The following is a 19,273-nucleotide window of genomic DNA, read 5'->3' as shown; positions in this document are numbered from 1 at the left end:
GTGACAATGCAGTAGGTGCTCAGTAGAATTAGAGCAGGAGCCCAGATCTTTCAAGTATTCTAGGTACTATGTTACAGAATTAGGTCAGTAAAATATTACATACTAGATTTGGTAGATTGTATGCATCTAAATTTTCATTATTATTTAGTTATATGTTAGTCATACGATCAGAAATAGATGGTTCTATTAATTTAACCTAAGATTAAATTTAAGCTATTTTAAACTCCAAAAACTGAAAAATCACTTTTACCATCTTACCAGTTTATTAAGTATATTTACAGTTAAGAATGTTTCTGCTTTTCTATATAAAAAATGTATTATCTGAACATATGTGCTCTGTGCAACTAGCTTAAATATGCAGTAATGGAAAAAATAGGAAAGAGCAACAGAATGTGTGGTTAAGCGTGGGCTCTGTAGTCAAAGAGATGTGGTGTTTAATCCCAGCTCTGCTACCTACTAGCTCCAGTTCTTGGGCAGGTTGTTTGTCTTATTACTTAGCTTCTGTTTACTCTAACTTGTTTAATAATACCAGCCTTTTAGAGTTATAGTAAATGATATATATCATCCTGTATAAAAGTGACATGTGGCAGACACTCAGTAAAGTTGCTTTTAGTACTTCGTGTTTTTATCTTTAATATTATTAAAATTTGTACATGAATTATATTATCACTAATTTCAAAAAAGAGCCAGTTTTAAATGATTCAGGACTGATGATGTAGATCAATTGAGATTCTTACTAATTTATAATGTTTAACAGTTGTATTAACAAATTAAAGTGAACCAGTACAAGAATTTGTCCAGACTCTTTTTTGCCAGCTAACGTATAATTTTTCTTTCAACAGGCTCAGCACTATGTAGCTACCACATAAAGCCTTCCGAATATACAAAATCTCCTGATTTTTGCCCCAAACTACCAGTTCCAGCGAGGTAAATTTTATTGCAAAGTTATTAACTTATAACTTTTGTTTTCATAGGTAAATTTTACACTGCACATTTTAGACAGAGAAAACAATCACTTGATGATAGCTATCAGTCATGTCCAGTACCTTCACAATAACATTTTAAAAATAAGAATACATGCACCATAAATATTTTTACCTTTTAAAAATGCATACACAAACAACTTTTCTTGTTCTAATATGTAAAAAAAAAAAATGTAAGGGCTTGCTTTCGTTTTTATTTCTATGCCATAATTTTTAAGTATATAAAACTGCCAAATCATTATCAAACCTGCAACAAACTTATAAACCAAGTCTTATTGTTTCTAAAGATCCTTTGAAATTAATCCTAATAACACCAGAATTATTTTTTTAATGTACTATGTAAATTTTAAAAGTATGCTAGTGATTATTCTCTATAGGTTGTTTCAGGTTATATCCTTTAGGTCCTTTCTTTGTATTAGACTATTATCCAACGTCTTATTCAACATTGTTTATTACTTAGTGCAGTGTATATAACAATAAAGCAAGAAATGTTCTTTGGATCACATAGCAATTATAAGAAAAGCAATTTTAAAGTTATGGGTTTTTAAAAATAAAATTTTAACATTTTAGAATATATCCTCAGAATTATGTATGTGTACATATGTGTAGGTGGATGTTCATACACATACACACACTTTGAAATATGTGTGGTCATTTGGCAGGTTTTGGTTCTTTTCTTTTTTCTGAGACAGAGTCTCACTATTAGCCCAGGCTGGCTTCAAACTTCAGTCCCCCTGCCTCAGATTCCCAGCTGCTGGGATTACAGCCGTGCATCACTGTCCCTGGCTTGGCATGTTTCTTTGTTTTATTTTTCTTCATGGTACTGGGAGCTGAACCTGTGCCCTCATATATGCCAGGCAAGCACTGTGTCACTGAGCTACATCCCTAGCCCTGGAGTATGTCTGATCTTGAGAACCTCTGTGTTTATTGCTAACTATATGACATAAATAAACTTCTCCAGGAAAACCATCTTTAAGTCACTTACATTGTACCTCAATATGTAGTAATGACCTGCAGAATAAAAACTTTTTGACATTTGAAACTACAAAAGTAGATCAGGTCTACTTTCTTTAGGATTACTTATGGCTATAACTCATGCTTTAACTTAAATTTGAAATTTTCTGTTGGAAAGTAGAGAAAGGATATACCAGTTAAATTGATTTCCAGCTCTTTTAGTCTTGTGAAGTTGCTACTGAAAATTGAAATTTAAAGCCTTTAGAAATAAAAAGAAAGAGACCATTTTAAAAGATACTAAGAGAGACCTAAAATTTATGGCCTTAAATCAATAAGTAAGGAGATCTCATTCATGAAAAGTAAGATTCTTAAGGAGGTTCTAACAATAAAGCAAAGCAGATCTTTTCAATGGAGTCACAGAAGAATACTGGTAGAAAAACAGAAAAAGCTCTATACATGTATCTATCCACCTGCTAAGTTTGTTTTAAATATACACTTCGAGTGTCAGAAGATTCTCTCAAGGGCAGACACATTACAGAAGGATAAGCGGAAAGCTTGACTAGGAAAATGAAGTTGCTCTGCTCCTATATAATTGTGGGTGTGATGGGATCAGGGAAGGTGGCTTGACTCATACGCCCCACCTTTGACCTCTGACTCTACCACGTAGAGCACTGACTGTTTCTGGCCATCAGGTGTTGCTGTGCTGGTGGTACACATACCTCTCACAGCATCCAAAGGCCATTTACTAGAAGACAAAGCACACTGTTAGACATATGAGTATGTAGATGGACAGAAATGGCAATTAATAAGGTCATCATCTGTGTCACTTACATGAAATGAAATGCTGACCCTATACTACCTGAAAACTGGCTATAACCATGCTTATATTAGGGTTCAAGTTTCTTATGTTTTACTTGTAGTACCTCCCAATCTAAGTACCTTATCACTTGTCTGAACTAAGCCTGTTCAGAAGTAAAAAAGGCAATTAACGGAAAATAAATTTGAATATTATAAATATCAGTTATTTAGTATTTGGCAAAGTAAAAGGATATGAGAACAAGAATAATTTTCTTTTAATTAAAAAAACCATGGGTACCACCCTCTTCCACACATAGATACCAACTCTCAAAAAATGAGTAAGTCTTGGACTCTGTCCTTACCTGGACTCGTAGTCTAGTAGACTCTTGATTGTTCTTTTTTCAGATGACAAAAGACTAGCACCAAGCAGAACTGTGAGGCAGGCAAGTAGCCCTCAGTATCTTTTACATCTTTGCTATCCTAAGAGCATCCTTGTGGGATAGAGGAGCATGAACTTTGAGGCCAGATTACTCTGGGAGTGAGTTCCAAATCACCCTTTTTATTTGTCAGTTTAAACAAGTCTCTTAACCTCTATAAATCAAGTTTCCTTGTGTTAAATAGGAATGTTCATACTTTCTCTCATAGAAATGTTTTAAGACTTAAATCAGATAGTACATGTTATATATCCATTATTGTTCAGGGCAACTGGCTTAGGAAGTATCATTTCTCTGAGCTTGTAAAGCTCTTTCTTTTGCCCCAACCTTCCTGCAAGTGTTGTAGAGAAAGCAATTATGAACTAATTTGTAATAAAATACTAATGACACATAATAGACAAATGGTTACCATTTTTAAGAATATTAAAAGCAAATGCCTAGGAAGAGCAATATTTTAAACAAATTCATAAGTCTACTGCTAAAATGCCAAGTATGGTGTTAGTATAGGGAATAGCTAGCCATATGCTTACAAGGCTGTCATGTATAGCCAGAGAAAACAGCACCCTTGGAGACATATTGCATAAATTCAGTTCATTCATCATTTATTTGGGTACCTCTGGATGATAACAAAGTTACTAGTTGCTGGGGAGTTAGCAATATATAGAAGTAAGAAATGAATAGCCAAGAAGAAATGTTACATAGTCACATATTTTAAGTGGAAGAGTCTCAAATCATCTACTGTGTGTCAGGAAGCATAACTAAATTTCTTACATCTATTATCTTATTCAACCTCAGAAAATCTCTACAGATATTGTTTCTGACTTGTAGATGAGAAAATGGGAAATGAGAGGATAAGTTACCCAAGGACACATAATCATTGTGAATAAGAATTTGAATCCAGGATCTTGTAGAATATGTACCACAGTAGGTGGGATTTTTTTTTTTTCCCATTTTGTTTTGTTTGTGAGTACAGGATTGAATGAAAAGAGAAAAATAGCATAAGGTGAAATGCATGAAAACCACTGTATATTGCTATTAGCTTCACATTTCTTAATTTATTTGTTCCCCTTTTGTATGCTAGGGGAATCTTGTTAGAACCCTTAATTGGTATTCTTCCATAAATGAAACTTGTAGCTTTAGAAATTCTGTGTAGTTGCTTATTTTTAATCTGACATTCTAAAATAATTTTATTAGATCCAGGCTCCTGCCTTCTCTAATGAAGGCATATGGACAAGATATCTTAGGCACTATTTGTTATACTTTAGGGAGCTCATTAACTGTGATAATCTGGACTTAAAGGCAAATGGACGGTGTGTTTGCCAAGGTAAGATACAATTTGCCTATCAGTGGTTTAATTTTTAAAAATCTTTAAAAGACTCATTATAAATTCATTTTGTTCTTGTTGACTAGTGTTTTAATAATGCAAAACATCATCAGTTCCTAATGGGACTTCACTGACTTCTTAAAGCTTCAATGTTCTGTAGGCTTCAAAAGGTAGAAAAACTTACTCTAAATAGAATGCTTATCCTTCATAATTAAGTACAGAATGTTCTATTTAGATTAGACACTAAAGTAGAAATGAGCTCATACTAGGTTATCGTTATTTTGTCAAAGGTGTATATATCAGCTCATTCATTTTAAGTTCATTTTATCAAATGGAATTTAAATGGTAAAATATATGACAAATGATTTCAGTGTCATTATTTACATTTTACAAATAAAATAGTTCAAGGGGCTGGGAATCTACTCAGTGGTAGAGTGCACACACAAGGTCCTGAGTTCAGTTACCATCAGTGCAAATAAAGGAAAAGGAAAAGAGAAAGAAAAGAAAGAAGGACAAAAATAAAATAATTCAAGTATCAAAAAGACACGGCTGATTGAATTGTTTTTGTTTGGGGAGGAGATGAGAAAAAGAATGACAGACAAGGGAATCCAGTGATTTTTACTTTAAAGCTAAGTGTTTAATTTTATTTTTTAATAATATATTCATGTATTATCTCCTTTTATTTGCCTTCTATACTTTTGATTACGATTAAGAGCAGATTTTGACTGTGAGTTAGACAATGCAGTTAATCAGCTTGTGCTAATTTTATAGGTTTAAATTTAGAGCTGTCAGGTTTTTTTTTTAAAGAGAGTAGTAAAAAAAGAACAATAGCAAAATACCAATATCACAGACATAAACAAAACAAAGCAAGAACGTTAAAAATGATACAGAGTTTCAAAACAAAATGATAGGAATTAACAGTGATTGTTATATTGCGTATTGTTGTCTTCAGCTATGGTGCTCAGATTACCAGATGTAAGAATGGAAGATTGTTCAAACCATTAAAGAGAATAAAAAAATAATTATTAAAAAAAAATTAGAGATGATACAGAGTTTCACTAGTCAAGATGGTAGGAATTCACCAGTGGTTGTTCTATTGCATATTGTTGTCTTCAAATCAGTTGCTCAGTTTACCAGATATAAGCATGCAATATTGGTCAAAATATAAAAAATTTTAAGCATTAACTGTTCCTTTCAATAAACTACCAGACATCAGCAGTACCGTTATCCCAGAGCTGTCAGTTTTTTTAAAGTTACATAGGTTAAGCTATAGGGTAAAAAAATTGTTGTTTTGTCCCAGTTTTGAAGGATAATTATAAAAGTATTCTTTGTAATTGGGCAAATGTTTATACACAGTGTGAAAATAATTTGAAAGGGTAAGTTCAGGGCAGATATTATTCAACATTTCCTCCTAGATAAAAATGGTTAGAATTTTTGAGAATATCGCCCTTCCCTTTTCAGATCAACTACACTTATCCCAAGTTAGAAAAGCAGAGGATACTGAAAATACTGATTATGCTGCTCCTATATAATTTAGAGTTGCTGATTTATGGGTTTGCGCTTCGATAATGATGATGATGGTGGTGGTGGTGTGGGGGGTATTGATCTAAAAGAGACTTACAAAACAGTGCTTACTCCTATCCTTTCATAACAGATGCAGAAACTGAGAAAGCAAGACAGAGTGGCATGCAGCTGTGCAATGTTAGAAGAATTTAGACTTTTTTAGTTATTGAGTAGGAAAAAGGAAGCAAGTGAGCAAGGCTAAGAAAATTAGGGGATACTGTAAAGAAGAAAAGGACAGCAATATCCTTAAGGTGGAGACATTTTATGTTCAAGATTAGAGGCAAGTGAGTCTAAGCAGAGGCTACTTCAGAGATAACAGGGTAATATATATAGAGGATGATGATAAAGGTAATTATGGAGCAGAGAGGATTTTAGTTTGGAAGTTAGCCAGACTGTAGTTTAAAATATATCCTTAGACAAAAGCATTATCTTGGCAGAAATAGCATCTAAACAATGTCAGAAAAGAAAGTTGTAAGAAAGAACAAAATTGTCCATTCTATCACTTCTGCCCTAAATCAGCCTTACTTCAGTTGGAAATTTATAGTTCACATCCCTTTTGGTTCTTGTAATATTTCTCACTAAATCCATGGCACTTAAAAGTGTTCTATAATTTAATTATTTTACACCCTTAATGAAATAATTTTTGGTCAGAAATAATCACTTGCATACTTGTAATTCAAACCTTAACTCAGAATGCTCTTGTTTCCTGCAATTTCTAAAACAGTGTCGAATATTTGACATTAGGTTTCACGAATACTATTTTGTTGGTAGATGCAAATATACACCAAGGGATACAAGAGATTTTTTTTAATGAATTATTTGTATCATATTGTTAAATCATTTTTGGATACATTCACTGAAGCATAACTCAGGTAAGTTATTTGCTCAATTATTTTGTTTCAATAATTACAACAGCATGAAAATTGTTCCTTATTCTCACAACCATTGGTGCTCATTTATTAACATTTAAGGAAAATGGATATGTAGTTTACTCATACTCCTATTGGGAAAAAATATTTTTTGAGGAAGGAATCAAAGTGTTTTGTTTTAGCTTATACAAACTTGTTTTCCTGATATTAGAAACTTAGGAATTTGTTACTCAAGCATGCAGTCTTACCCACCAATTAGACCAAAATACAGTGCCAGCCAAGACTCAGAACACATTTACATTGCTCCAGTCAAAAGCGTTATATTACACCTGTCACTGATAGGCCTATGAACAGCTGTGGAAATGCAGGATTCATGTTAATGATAGCTAAATTTCAACTTAATTCACATGAAGTGTGTGTTTATGCATGGACAGAGGGACTCTCCTAGAAGCCTAATCAATCACAACCAAAGGCTTATTCATAGTCCTTTGTTTCAGCTTCTCTGATGTGTATCATCCTCTCGGAAGTTGGAGTAGAACCATGTTGTTATTACAAACCAGATTTACCTCAGCACTCATACATACCTGTGTTCCTTCACAAAACAAAGCTGGACTAAATTTAAATGATTAAGTAATTGGTTATTTTCCCCCTTTTTGGACACTTACAATCTTGGAATCATTAGTTACAATTAAAAGGAAAAGAAAATAGCATAGAATCTCATGACCCTACAGTTTTTTTTATTCTATAAATTTCTTTTTTTGTTGCCATTCTTGTATTTAATTTTTTATGCAGAGATGCCAGCATCATATTACTACATTATAAGCATTTCCATATGTTAGTATGCATAGTTATTTTTTAAGTAGCTGCATATTATATGTTGAGGTTTTGGCATGACTTTGTTTATATCTTTATTAATCTCAAATGCACTGTTTTGTTAGAGGAAACAGTATTAGTGGTGGCACAATTCAAAGTAAAAGCATTTTGTGTTTTTTCTTTTTAAATTGCTTACGGGTACTAATTCGCTTTCAGTTCAATGAAGTATATGTTTGTAAGCCTTATCATCTGCCCTTGACAGATGTGTAGGCTAAGGAATTGAAGTATTTGATTTTGCTTCTAGTGGTTCTGTGTATGTGTGTGTATGTGTGCGTTTCTTTGCAGAAGGGGAGGGTAATGTCTTCTGTTGGAACATGCACTCCACCCTCTTTGATAAGACTTGTGGTAAGATTTGCATCACTACTCATAACAGTCATCTTCATAGCATTAAGCACACAGCTCTTAGCTCCCATAGTGATGAGTGGAGGGTGGAGTGTATTGCAGCCATATTCACCTTTCATTTCTGTGTTTGATGTGGCATTTATATTAAGTAGGAGTAATTTTTTTTCTGATTTTTTTTTTCTTGTGTCACCAGTGCACCTATTCCATTCTTCCATCGCTGTGCTCCTGTGAACATTTCCTGCTATGCCAAGTTTGCAGAGGCCCTGATCACCTTTGTCAGTGACAATAGTGTCTTACACAGGCTGATTAGTGGAGTAATGACCAGCAAAGAAATTATATTGGGACTTTGCTTGTTATCACTAGGTAATTGTTTTTCTCATTATTAGCTATTGCATAGTACTGCAGTAAAAGACTGTTCTGTCTTTTAGCCAAAATATGAGTACAACTGGGGATACTTGTAAAATGTTTAACCTCCCATAGCCAAACTAATGGTTTCAGATTATATACAGTTATAAATATGTACCTAAACTATGTATATACATATCTGAAACTCATTTCCCTTTCTTTCATTGGAGAAAACTGGTCTTTTCCCATACTTTGGTTACTAAGTCTATGACTACCTTTAATATGATAACAAAAGGCATCTTTTAATGAGTCAGCACCTCTGTTTCTAATTATGATTCCAAAAGATGTATTTACTTATGAAAGAGGCCACATATTCTCTTCTATATCTCTAAGAATATACGTATCTGATACATTACTTTTGAAATATGCGGTTTTTTTCATTGGTATAGTTTATAGTATCACTGTATTGCTGGAAAAATTAGAAAATCTCCACTTGTTAGCCACTGAGTTTCTTAGTAAATAATATGATCAAGTAAAAATTTTATTTTCAAAGTGAAAAATTCCTATATCATTCTGGAACTAAACGAGGGGTTGTTAGAACTTATAGGCCTTCTTAGTTGGGAGAGGTAAAGTAGTAGGAACCAAACAGTTATTTCATTTTGTAAGTAAAATTACACCTCTTAACAGCAGTTATAGTCACTGAGAACATGTAAGCTGTATTTCCATCTTTCCTGTCATTAAAAAGTATTTTCTTTTTGCTCAGGTAGTACTTGACTCAATTGAAATAATGCTCTTCATATGAAAATCTAATTCTTTGATGTTTGAAGGGCTCCCATCTATTTTATGTACCTGTACATTTAATAATATTCCTAGAATAGATCCTAATGATTTATTTGGTTTTGTAAATGATCCAAAGAAAGTTGACTTTATGTAAAAATTACTTGGTTTCTGAAACAGTTGAACACTTTAACCAGAAATAATTCTTAAAACTTAGAAATAATGAAAATGATATGTGAACATTGCAATTCCATTTTTTTATTAAAATAATTATCTTTTGAGGCTGGAGAAGATAATATGAACATGAGTATACTTGCTCATTTGCTTGTGTAATGGGCCGTTAGATCATTAAAAAATTGTAAATTATTATTTTGGAAATAAATTTCCCATTCAAGGATTAAATCCGCCCTTTTTTTGAGAATTTTATTCATGATTTCAGCCAGCTTGGATTAGGACAGGTAAAAGGGTTGGCTAATTGAGTCAAAATAAGCTTTGCTCATTTTTGAGGAAGAGTTTTTCAGTCAGCTAAGAAATAAGGATAGACAAATTTTGACCTCAGTAGATTTTAGGGTACTATAGGATCCTTCCATAGAGTTCTAGAGTTAAAGATTTTAAGTGCCCAATAAAGATAAAATGCCATTTGGTTTGTAGATTACAGTTAGAGAAGTTGGTCCATTTAAAAAATGCGTACATTACTCACGGCAGTGTAGCACTAATTTAACTTACCTCAGTCTACATGTGAGAGCTTCTCTTGTCACCAACATAACAAGTCATTCTCTACAATTTGTGTGCTGGCATGTGTGTTTGCATGTCTGACGTCTTTCCCATGGTGCATCCACAACAGTCTTGTGCTGTTTTGAGTCACCATTTGCATTTGCATGTGTTCTTTTCTGTAATTTATAAACCTACACGATTAGGTGCCTTTCTTTTTTTGAGTGGTGCTATTTCAGTGGTGCAAGTAGCAAAATCAAAATACAAGAACAGCCAGTTTCTTTTCCTACCTAAATTATGGTCACGAAGTACTCAAGAGCAACAAATTACATTATTTCCTGGGAATGAACAACAATTGAAGGGATTTCTTTTTATATTCTCCTATGTTTTCAATAATATTGTACATGTTCTCTGTCTTCCCTGCAGTTCTATCTATGATTTTGATGGTGATAATCAGGTATATATCAAGAGTACTTGTATGGATCCTAACAATTCTGGTCATACTGGGTTCACTTGGTAAGCTATTTGTTTATTTTCTTGGTGCTAAATCCATGGTAACAAACAAATGTAAAGAAGAATATAAAATTTTTATTTCCATATGCTATATCTTCTTAAAAAGTGTTTTAAGATTTTATAATTATATTCTCCTTCCTCATTTCACTACTGTTACCATTTGCTCTACTGAAGTCCAGACCTTTTTACTATGCATATGTATGTGGTTATATATTACTCAGTTAAATTTTTAGCTTGAAGGAAATCTGTCTCCATTTACATTTATAACCTAATTGTTATGTTTAGTTTTACTGTTCTCTGTTTTACATTTTCCTAAAATCCATGCTTTCTTATTTTGTCTTCTCTATCTTAGCTATATATTTTTTCTGATTATCTTCACCCTTGGATGGTATGCATAATATTTTTACATCTATATTTGGTAACATATATTTTTCAGAATATATTCTTCAGACTTCTATGATTATTAAAGACTGAAATGGGATATATTGAGTTATTCTTTACCTTCTTTAAAACTTAGAATGAACTTTTATTTCTTTTATCTCCTGCTCTTTTCTGCACACATCACTTTTTAGCTTTATTAAATAACCTGATCTTTTGTATTCAGGTTATTTTTAAAGTTAAAATACTATTTTCACATATTGTATCTTTTAAAAAATTGTTTACCTTTACCTTGAAAATTTTTTTGTTTTTTTGTTTTTCTGGTACCGGCAATTGAACTCATGACCTCACGCTTGCCAGGCAGGTGCTGTGCAGCTGAGCTAAATCCCCAGCCCCCTACCTTGAAAATTTTCAAAATTTTGCTTACATTTGGTTTTAAGTTTTCCTGGGCTAATTGTAATAAAAACTGCTGGTCTTTTGCCCATAAACCCTCATGCTTAAATTCTTCTTTTTGGTTCTTTATATTGACTAGAACTGAAATAATTTATTCATGAAGGACTTTTGGAGTATGTATTGTCTCAATTTTTGTTTATCACATTGAAATCACTGGGTGTAAAATTCTTCATATACAGTATGTTTCCTTGGGTCTGGACTTCACATTGAAATCACTGGGTGTAAAATTCTTCATATACAGTATGTTCCCTTGGGTCTGGACTTTCAGAGAAGAACTCAGAAACAAAGACTACTGTAAATTTTGTTTATTTACTTCTAACTTGTTTCATCTACCTCCAGTTTATTCTTCTGTGTGTGGTACTGAAGATCAAACCCAGGGCCTCACCCGTGCACTCCACCGCTGAGCTGTATGACCAGCCCTATGATTTTTAAGAAAGCCTTTTAATTGAAAGATTTTTGCCTAATTCTTGATCTTAAATTGTCTTTGGCCTTTTGAGAAGAATTCTTTTTCTATGCTGGATTTTTTTATTTCTATATTTAGTTTTTATTTTTATGCCAGTGATTTTTCTTACGGTCATTGTTTATTCCTCAACTGTTTTCTTCTGTATTACCATTTCAATGTCTTTGTCATTTCCTTTACATTTCAGTTCTTCAAGTTTATTTGTGTATTACTGATTTAGTTTTTCTCACTCTCACTTCTGTAATTGACTGCCTAAAATGAGGATCTAAATTTTGTTATTCCAATTTCATTTTATTTGTAATATTCCTTCTTTCAGTTATCTTTTTCCTTCAGTTTTATAGCCTTAATATCTAATTCTATGTTTAGATGGATAGTTATTATAATAAATCTGGGTTTCAAACACAACTATGTTGCTTACTACATATTTGGCATGTTACTCAATTTCCTGAATTTCAGTTTTATCATTTTTAGAATTAGTAATAATCAGTTACTAATGTTGTGATTAAATGAAGTCAAAGCTGTAAAGGGTTAGCATATTTCTTAGCACAAATTTAAATGTTTAATAAATCATATCTACTGTGACTGTTCTGAACGTTTTATCTCATTCTGTTTTCCTTAAACTTCAGCTTTTTTTGTAACTTTTATTCTGGTTTGTTGAAAACATATTTCCTTCCATTTTAAGAAGAATGTATGGTTTCTGAAACCATTTTCTTGTACCTGCAAGATTTTAAAATGGAAGTCTTTTTCCTAGACTGTTGGTTGTTTCGATTTCTTTACTCATCTTCAGCAAGAGAAAAATTCATGGTTAGTATTTACTAACAGATAGGATATGAAATTTCCCTTTGACCTGTTCATTCTTTGAGTACAGGTAGAAATTAGGTTGATTGCATAGACATTAGCCAAGTTTTGGGGGCATTTATTTTTTCGTTTCCAGTGTGCATGCTAGGTAAGTCCTCTTTGACTGAGGTACACCCCCAGCCCATATACATTTATTTATCTTTCTGCCTGCATATGCCACTCTACTCTGAATCATTCTTCCTCACTGTGGCCTACAAGGGCTTATCATATAGTGTGGTCCCCAGCTATCCCTCTACTCACATTTATTATCACTTTCACACTTGCTTACTGCTGTGGCTAAGTGGTTTCCTTTTTCTCATGCTAGGCATAGTCCAACCTTAGCATCCTAGAACCTTCCCTGGGATATCTTTTCTTAATTTCGTAGATTGCTTTCTCTCAGTCTTCTGATTCCCTTGCTCAGACATCATCTTCCCAGTGAGGCTCTGCTTACCCATATGTAAAACTGCAGTGCTTTCCCACCACAAGCACTAGCCCTCTCACCAGACTTTTTTTCTTTACATTTTATGTTTCTGTTTATCTCCCTTTTGTTTATTTGCATTTCCCAATTGGTTTATAACCTCTACCAGCAGTGAGAGTGGGTCTTAAATGGTGCAGGAATTCAAAATGTTTGCTGAATGAGTGAATATAATTCAGTTATCTTACGTTGAGGTAGGTTTGCCTTCAGTCTGGTTCTCTGAATCTCCAACTCTGTATTAAAAATTAAGATGCTTATCCCTCACACCCACTGCTATAAGATTTCCTGTCTTTATTCCTACTGTTGGAGGAACTCCTCTTTTGATCTTCATTTTTTCTATTCTACAGATATTTAATCAATTGCAGGACTGTGTCAGCACTAGGCACTGGAGTTACAAATTCCTGTCAGAGATATTTGTGACTGGTTCTCTCTCAGCTTCAGGAAGTCGAAGATAATTTCACTTAGAGGAAGTTTATTTGATACACTGAAGAATTTGCAAATGCTTAATGTAAAAGATGATAATGGTGTAATTGGCAAAAAGTTACAGCCTCACTCCTCCCAGCTAAATGGATTGTCACTGCATAAGTTCCATATTGATGTAGATGAAAGGCCCAGAAAACTGAGAATTTTGTGTCACATATTATCTTATGCCAGTTATTACAAAAACAATTGTATTTTTGTCTCCAGGTGGCACAGGTGTACTATGGTGGCTGTATGCAAAGCAAAGAAGATCACCAAAAGAAAAAGTTCTTCCTGAACAGCTTCAGATAGCTGAAGACAGTCTTCGGGCCCTCCTCATCTATGCCATTTCAGCGACAGTGTTCACCGTGAGTATAGGCTCAGGTCGACCATTAGTTCTTTGCTTTTATTTGCAGATCATTAATGGGGCAGAAACTTATGTCTAGCTTTTACATTCCTAACCTTCACCTCCATTAGATAAAATCTCTGTCTCACAATATACAAAACACTAAAAAGTCTGTTGGAGGCTTCCCAAATTGACAAATGCCCTTTGATACAATATTCTGCTCTGCCCTATATACTATTTGAGAGAAGGGTAGTATTATTATTTGCAAAGAAAAACATATTTCTTAATATTATAAAATAATTATTTTTTTAAAAATACTTCCCCTTACTATAGGAAAATATGTTGAAAATTTCTTATCATTTCATTTACTTAATTACTAATTATTTTCCCATTTTTTTCACTTACCTTTTAACATTATATATTATACCAAAAATGCAGGTAAGGTTCATTGCTTAGTTATTCTATAGTGAAATTACTAAAATTTGGTTAAATAATCTGTATGCATCTTTAGTGCACAGATTATCTCTTCTCTGAAGAAAAAAAAAATCAGTCCATTTCTACAAGCAATGCAAAGCTATTTTTGAGCATCCAAAACAAAACAACAACAAAATGAAGCCACTGTAAAAGCATTGGTGCCAAAAACTATTTGTTAATTACGTTTTTAAGTATAATTCTCTGTGCTCAATGCTGGGCATAGAGCATAGGGTTAGGAAGGAGGCAAAGAGTGATTCTGCCGTGGAACCCACTTTTAAGGAGTTCTTGTTCTGCTAGTCCACTGAGGACGATGAGACTCCAATAAACAGCTTCTTTGTTTTGGGGTGCTGGCATCTGGTCCTCTCACCCTTTTCAGAAGGACAGGTATGTTCTAATGAGCCTTACCCTGACTCACATATACCACATTTTGATTGGTAATAAGCAAGGAAAGGAATGTTGAAGAATTCTAGGATTTAATAAATTGAGAAATTCTTTTATGTTTGTCTTTAACAAAAACTTAGAACCATAATATAATTGAAAATATAAATACTGTAAAAGAGATGAAAATTAAACATACTATAGTATGGGGATTCAGAGAATCCTTCCCGTTTTGAGATTTTATTTATTTATATTTTTTAAACTGCAAAACAATTTACTATGCAGTTTCCAGGGATTAGGGCTATAGAGAAATTTGAGAAAACCTTAGTCATTTGTAATGGTCATCTGTGGGTGTAACCATGAAAGGAAAAAGTTTATTCTTATGTCCATTTCCTTATTAAGTAAACTACACCAAAACTGTAAGATAACAACACAGAAAGATCAAAAGCACAAAGGCTGAAGATAAGTTAGGTTTGACACCTACTATATAAATGACAGAGGCAACACAGTGTTCTCTTGTTTATTGCTTAAAACAGTAACTTGACCCTTTCCCTCCATTCTCTCCATTTAGGTTATCTTATTTCTGATAATGCTGGTGATGCGCAAACGTGTTGCTCTCACAATTGCCTTGTTCCATGTGGCGGGTAAGGTCTTCATTCACCTGCCACTGTTAGTCTTCCAACCGTTTTGGACCTTCTTTGCTCTTGTCTTATTTTGGGCATACTGGATCATGACACTGCTTTTTCTTGGCACTACTGGTAAGCAGATATGTTGCTTATTTATCTTAATGATATGTCTAATTTGCACTCAAATATTTTAAAGCATCAAGAGGGACTTGGAGGTATAAGTTGGTATGGAGCTCTTGACTTGGATGCATGAGGCCCTGGGCTTGATCCCCATTGCTTCCCCAAAGCAATCAATCGGCCAATCACTCAGTCTTCATGTGTTTCTTGACAAAGGTCCAAAAGCCATCAGATCTAGCAGTGGTACTGGCTATTCAGTAACCCACTCTCTGTTTATAATTTTTAAATCATCCTATTAATGTGGGTCTAGACCAGATAAGGGCTGAAATTACATCACAGTTTTGAGATGCTCATGGGTATGAAGTGAGTTTAGTAATGATATAGACATTTGGATCCATTCTAAAATGAACTAACAAATGCAGAATCTCACCAGAGTTGCTTCAAAACCCAGTATCACCACGGATCAGCTTGCGTCCTAAGGATTTTCTACAAGCACCCTTGCAGCTGACACAATTCATAGATTCTCCAACTTGCTAGTGGCCCTACTGAATACCAAAGATTAAACCAAAATGGAATTAATTGTGAGGAGTAGTAGTAGGATAATAAGCTTGTATGCAACTTTTTTCTCCACCAAGCACACACTCACCAAATGAGTGCAACGTTAATTTCTGTCCTTACAGTTTATTAAGATTTATAATTACTGAATAAGTAATAGCTCTGAAAAAAAACTGAAGTGTTTGAAAATTCTTGCCTAAATAACTAATAATGCAATAAGAATTATATCCAAATACAGCAACTTTTTTTTTTTTTGTACCAAGAATCGAACTCAGGACCTTGTACTTGCCAGGCAGGCGCTGTACTGCTGAGCTACTTCCCCAGCAAGCTTTAAATGGTGCCTTTGAGGAAACCAAAGTGCATAATTGTAAAATGTTTAACAACTTAAAAAAAAAATTCTGACCCTTAATGAAATAGCATTAAGAACATTAAATTTCTGGTTTGGGAACAGAGATCTGTTGTTGAAAATTGAACTAGTCTCATATTTAACAGCTACATTTCTTTCTTTATACTTTATGTGCTGCTTCTTTTCTTCCTTGACCTTTTCCTAGGCAGTGCTGTTCCCAATGACCAAGGCTTTGTGGAATTTAGAGTTTCTGGTCCTCTGCAGTACATGTGGTGGTACCATGTGGTCGGCCTAATTTGGATCAGTGAATTTATTCTAGCATGTCAGCAGATGACTGTGGCTGGAGCTGTAGTAACATACTACTTTACTAGGTAAGAGTTTATACTTTCCAAGACCATGTTTGCAGGGTTGAAGGGAAGAGAACAGGACTGAGGTGGGCAGGCATTTCTTTTCTTTAGAGCAGTAGTTGGAAATGAATATAATAAAATATTATATTTGATAATTCTGGGAGGTAGGAAAATTGGAGGATGTTATTCTTTATACTTTTTATAATTGTCTCAAAGTTTTTCAGAACAGCTGGTCATGATATAACTTCAAATTATATTTAGCAGAAAAATAAATCTTGTAATAGTACCATGTATATTTATGCTTTGTAAAAAAGTCCATCAAAAAACAAGTTTTTTAATTCATTTGGATCAGAAGAACTGTGAATCCTCTTTACTAACCTTAGAGCTAATATTAAAGCTATAATTGTCTGTTATAGTGAGGTTCCAGGTCTAGATTAAATGTCTTTTAAGTTCTTTTTTCCAATTATATGTTTAACTCCTTAGGTACTCCTTGATATGAGCTTTCAAAGCAGTTCTAATAAATATGAAGTAATAGAGCATACACATCGTATGAAACTACCACAGAGAAATGAAAAATTAATTTTATATAGCACATATGTAGCATTTGTATTAGTTATATATTACTTTGCTACTTTGTCATAAATATAAACTGACTTTTCACTGCATTGGATTCTAAACCATAATTCAGTTTCTACTTTGGTCTGTGCTTTATTTTAATTGTCTTTTTGATCATTTTAAACGTAGGGATAAGAGAAACTTGCCATTTACACCCATTTTGGCATCAGTGAATCGCCTTATTCGTTATCACCTTGGTACTGTGGCAAAAGGATCGTTTATTATCACATTAGTAAAAATTCCACGAATGATCCTTATGTACATTCACAGTCAGCTGAAAGGAAAGGTAAGGGAAAAATGCCTTTTCTGGACTTTCTATGGGTATATTCCAGACCTTAGTTCTTCATGTAGTAAAGTACCCAGTGATGTTAAATGAAAACTTGTGGGTGTTTACTACAAAGTAAATTGTAGTCCTTGCTTCTGATCTCCTACATAAGCACTCCATACACTCTGCCAAAATTCATCTAATCACTGGTCATCCAGAGTACTCATCATTTCTCTCAGATTGACTCACATACTGGGGTTAGTCAGCTTTCTGTCACTGTGACAAAATGCCTGAGAAAAACCATTTAAGGACGGAAAAGTTTTTCTGGCTCACAGTTTCATTGGTTAATGAAAATTTTTCTTTTTTTATTTTAAAGAGAATTTTAAAAACAATAACAAAATAACAACATAGACAAAAACCAAACAGCACAAAAACAATCAAAATGATACAAGGTTTCAAAACAAAATGTTAGGGATTAACAGTGGTTGTTATAGGTTTCACTCCACTGCTTTTAGGCCTGTGGTGAGGTAGAAATGTCATGGCAGATGGGTGGGGCAGTGGGGATTAGCCAGGAAGCAGACAGGATGGGAGTCAGTGATAAGATGTAGTTCCCGACATCCTGCCCCTTCACCCACTTCCTTCACTAGGCCCCACCTCCTTATGACCTATTCAGCTGTGTACTAACTCATCAGTGGGTTAATCCTTCAGTGGCAACCCAGCCTTCAACACAGTCAGCCTTTCAGGGGACACCATAGATCCCAACCATCGTACATGCCTTCTTCTTAAAACCTCTTCCATATTCTTTTCCTTTTTAAAAATTTTTTAGTGACATATAATAATTGTGCAATACTAAAGTCAGAATATTTAGCATGACCACACATATGTATTTATCATTTTGTGGCAAGAACTTTTAAATTCCTCTTTTCTAGCTGTTTTGAAATACCCATTATAGTATCATTCACCATACTCTCCCTAATGTGTAATAGAACACCAGAAGGTAGTCCTTTTGTCCAATAGTAATTTTGTACCCACTAAACAACTCTACTAGAAGAAAACAAGAGACGAGCTCCATGACATTGGTCTAGTACATTATTTTTTAGATAAGACTACAAAAACACAGGCAACAAGAGCAGAAGCTTCTGTACAGCAAAAAAAAGCAATCAACCTCCAGAATGGGGGAAAAAAATGTGTGTTTAGCATTCTTTTCCTCCTATTAAATTATAATTTCCTTGCTAGTTTTACATACCTCACTGTATCATACATGCAGTAGGTACTAAATAAATGATGAATCAAGCTGCTTAGAAATAATTTAGCCATTATGTTTTAAGAAAGGAAAGGGTAGGTGTGGAAGTTTTAATGCGTTAGTTGTGACCTCTTACACTTTTACTTATTTTTTTTAACATTTGAATTCTTACGTGTGATTGATTTTTTTGGTCTTTTAATTATTTTACTTTTACTCCCTCATCCAGGAAAATGCTTGTGCACGGTGTATGCTGAAATCGTGTATTTGTTGCCTTTGGTGTCTTGAAAAGTGCCTAAATTATTTAAATCAGGTAAAATATTTTAAAAATAAATGTTTCATTTTCAAAGATAGTTTTCTTATTTCTTAAGATAAAATAACTGGATTTAATTGAAAGATGCTGTTTTTCTTATAGT

At 33.7% G+C, this 19,273-nt stretch overlaps 1 protein-coding gene across 1 annotated transcript in view; it reads left to right on the top strand.

Moving 5' to 3' along the window:
* Slc44a1 (solute carrier family 44 (choline transporter), member 1) overlaps window positions 1-19,273 on the top strand; it is a 184,712-nt gene that overhangs the window by 91,088 nt on the left and 74,351 nt on the right. Inside the window, exons 6-13 of the mRNA XM_005382780.2 lie at window positions 843-927; window positions 8,334-8,503; window positions 10,400-10,489; window positions 13,777-13,916; window positions 15,318-15,504; window positions 16,596-16,761; window positions 17,482-17,638; window positions 19,087-19,170. Of these exons, the coding sequence (XP_005382837.2) occupies window positions 843-927; window positions 8,334-8,503; window positions 10,400-10,489; window positions 13,777-13,916; window positions 15,318-15,504; window positions 16,596-16,761; window positions 17,482-17,638; window positions 19,087-19,170 (1,079 nt within the window). The remainder of the gene's footprint in view (window positions 1-842; window positions 928-8,333; window positions 8,504-10,399; window positions 10,490-13,776; window positions 13,917-15,317; window positions 15,505-16,595; window positions 16,762-17,481; window positions 17,639-19,086; window positions 19,171-19,273) is intronic.

Source organism: Chinchilla lanigera, unplaced genomic scaffold, assembly GCF_000276665.1.
Source record: "Chinchilla lanigera isolate Chin_1 unplaced genomic scaffold, ChiLan1.0 scaffold00018, whole genome shotgun sequence".
NCBI classification, from domain to species: Eukaryota; Metazoa; Chordata; class Mammalia; order Rodentia; family Chinchillidae; genus Chinchilla; species Chinchilla lanigera.
Note: the sequence above shows the minus strand (reverse complement) of the source record. Positions and strands in the feature narration are given on the sequence as shown.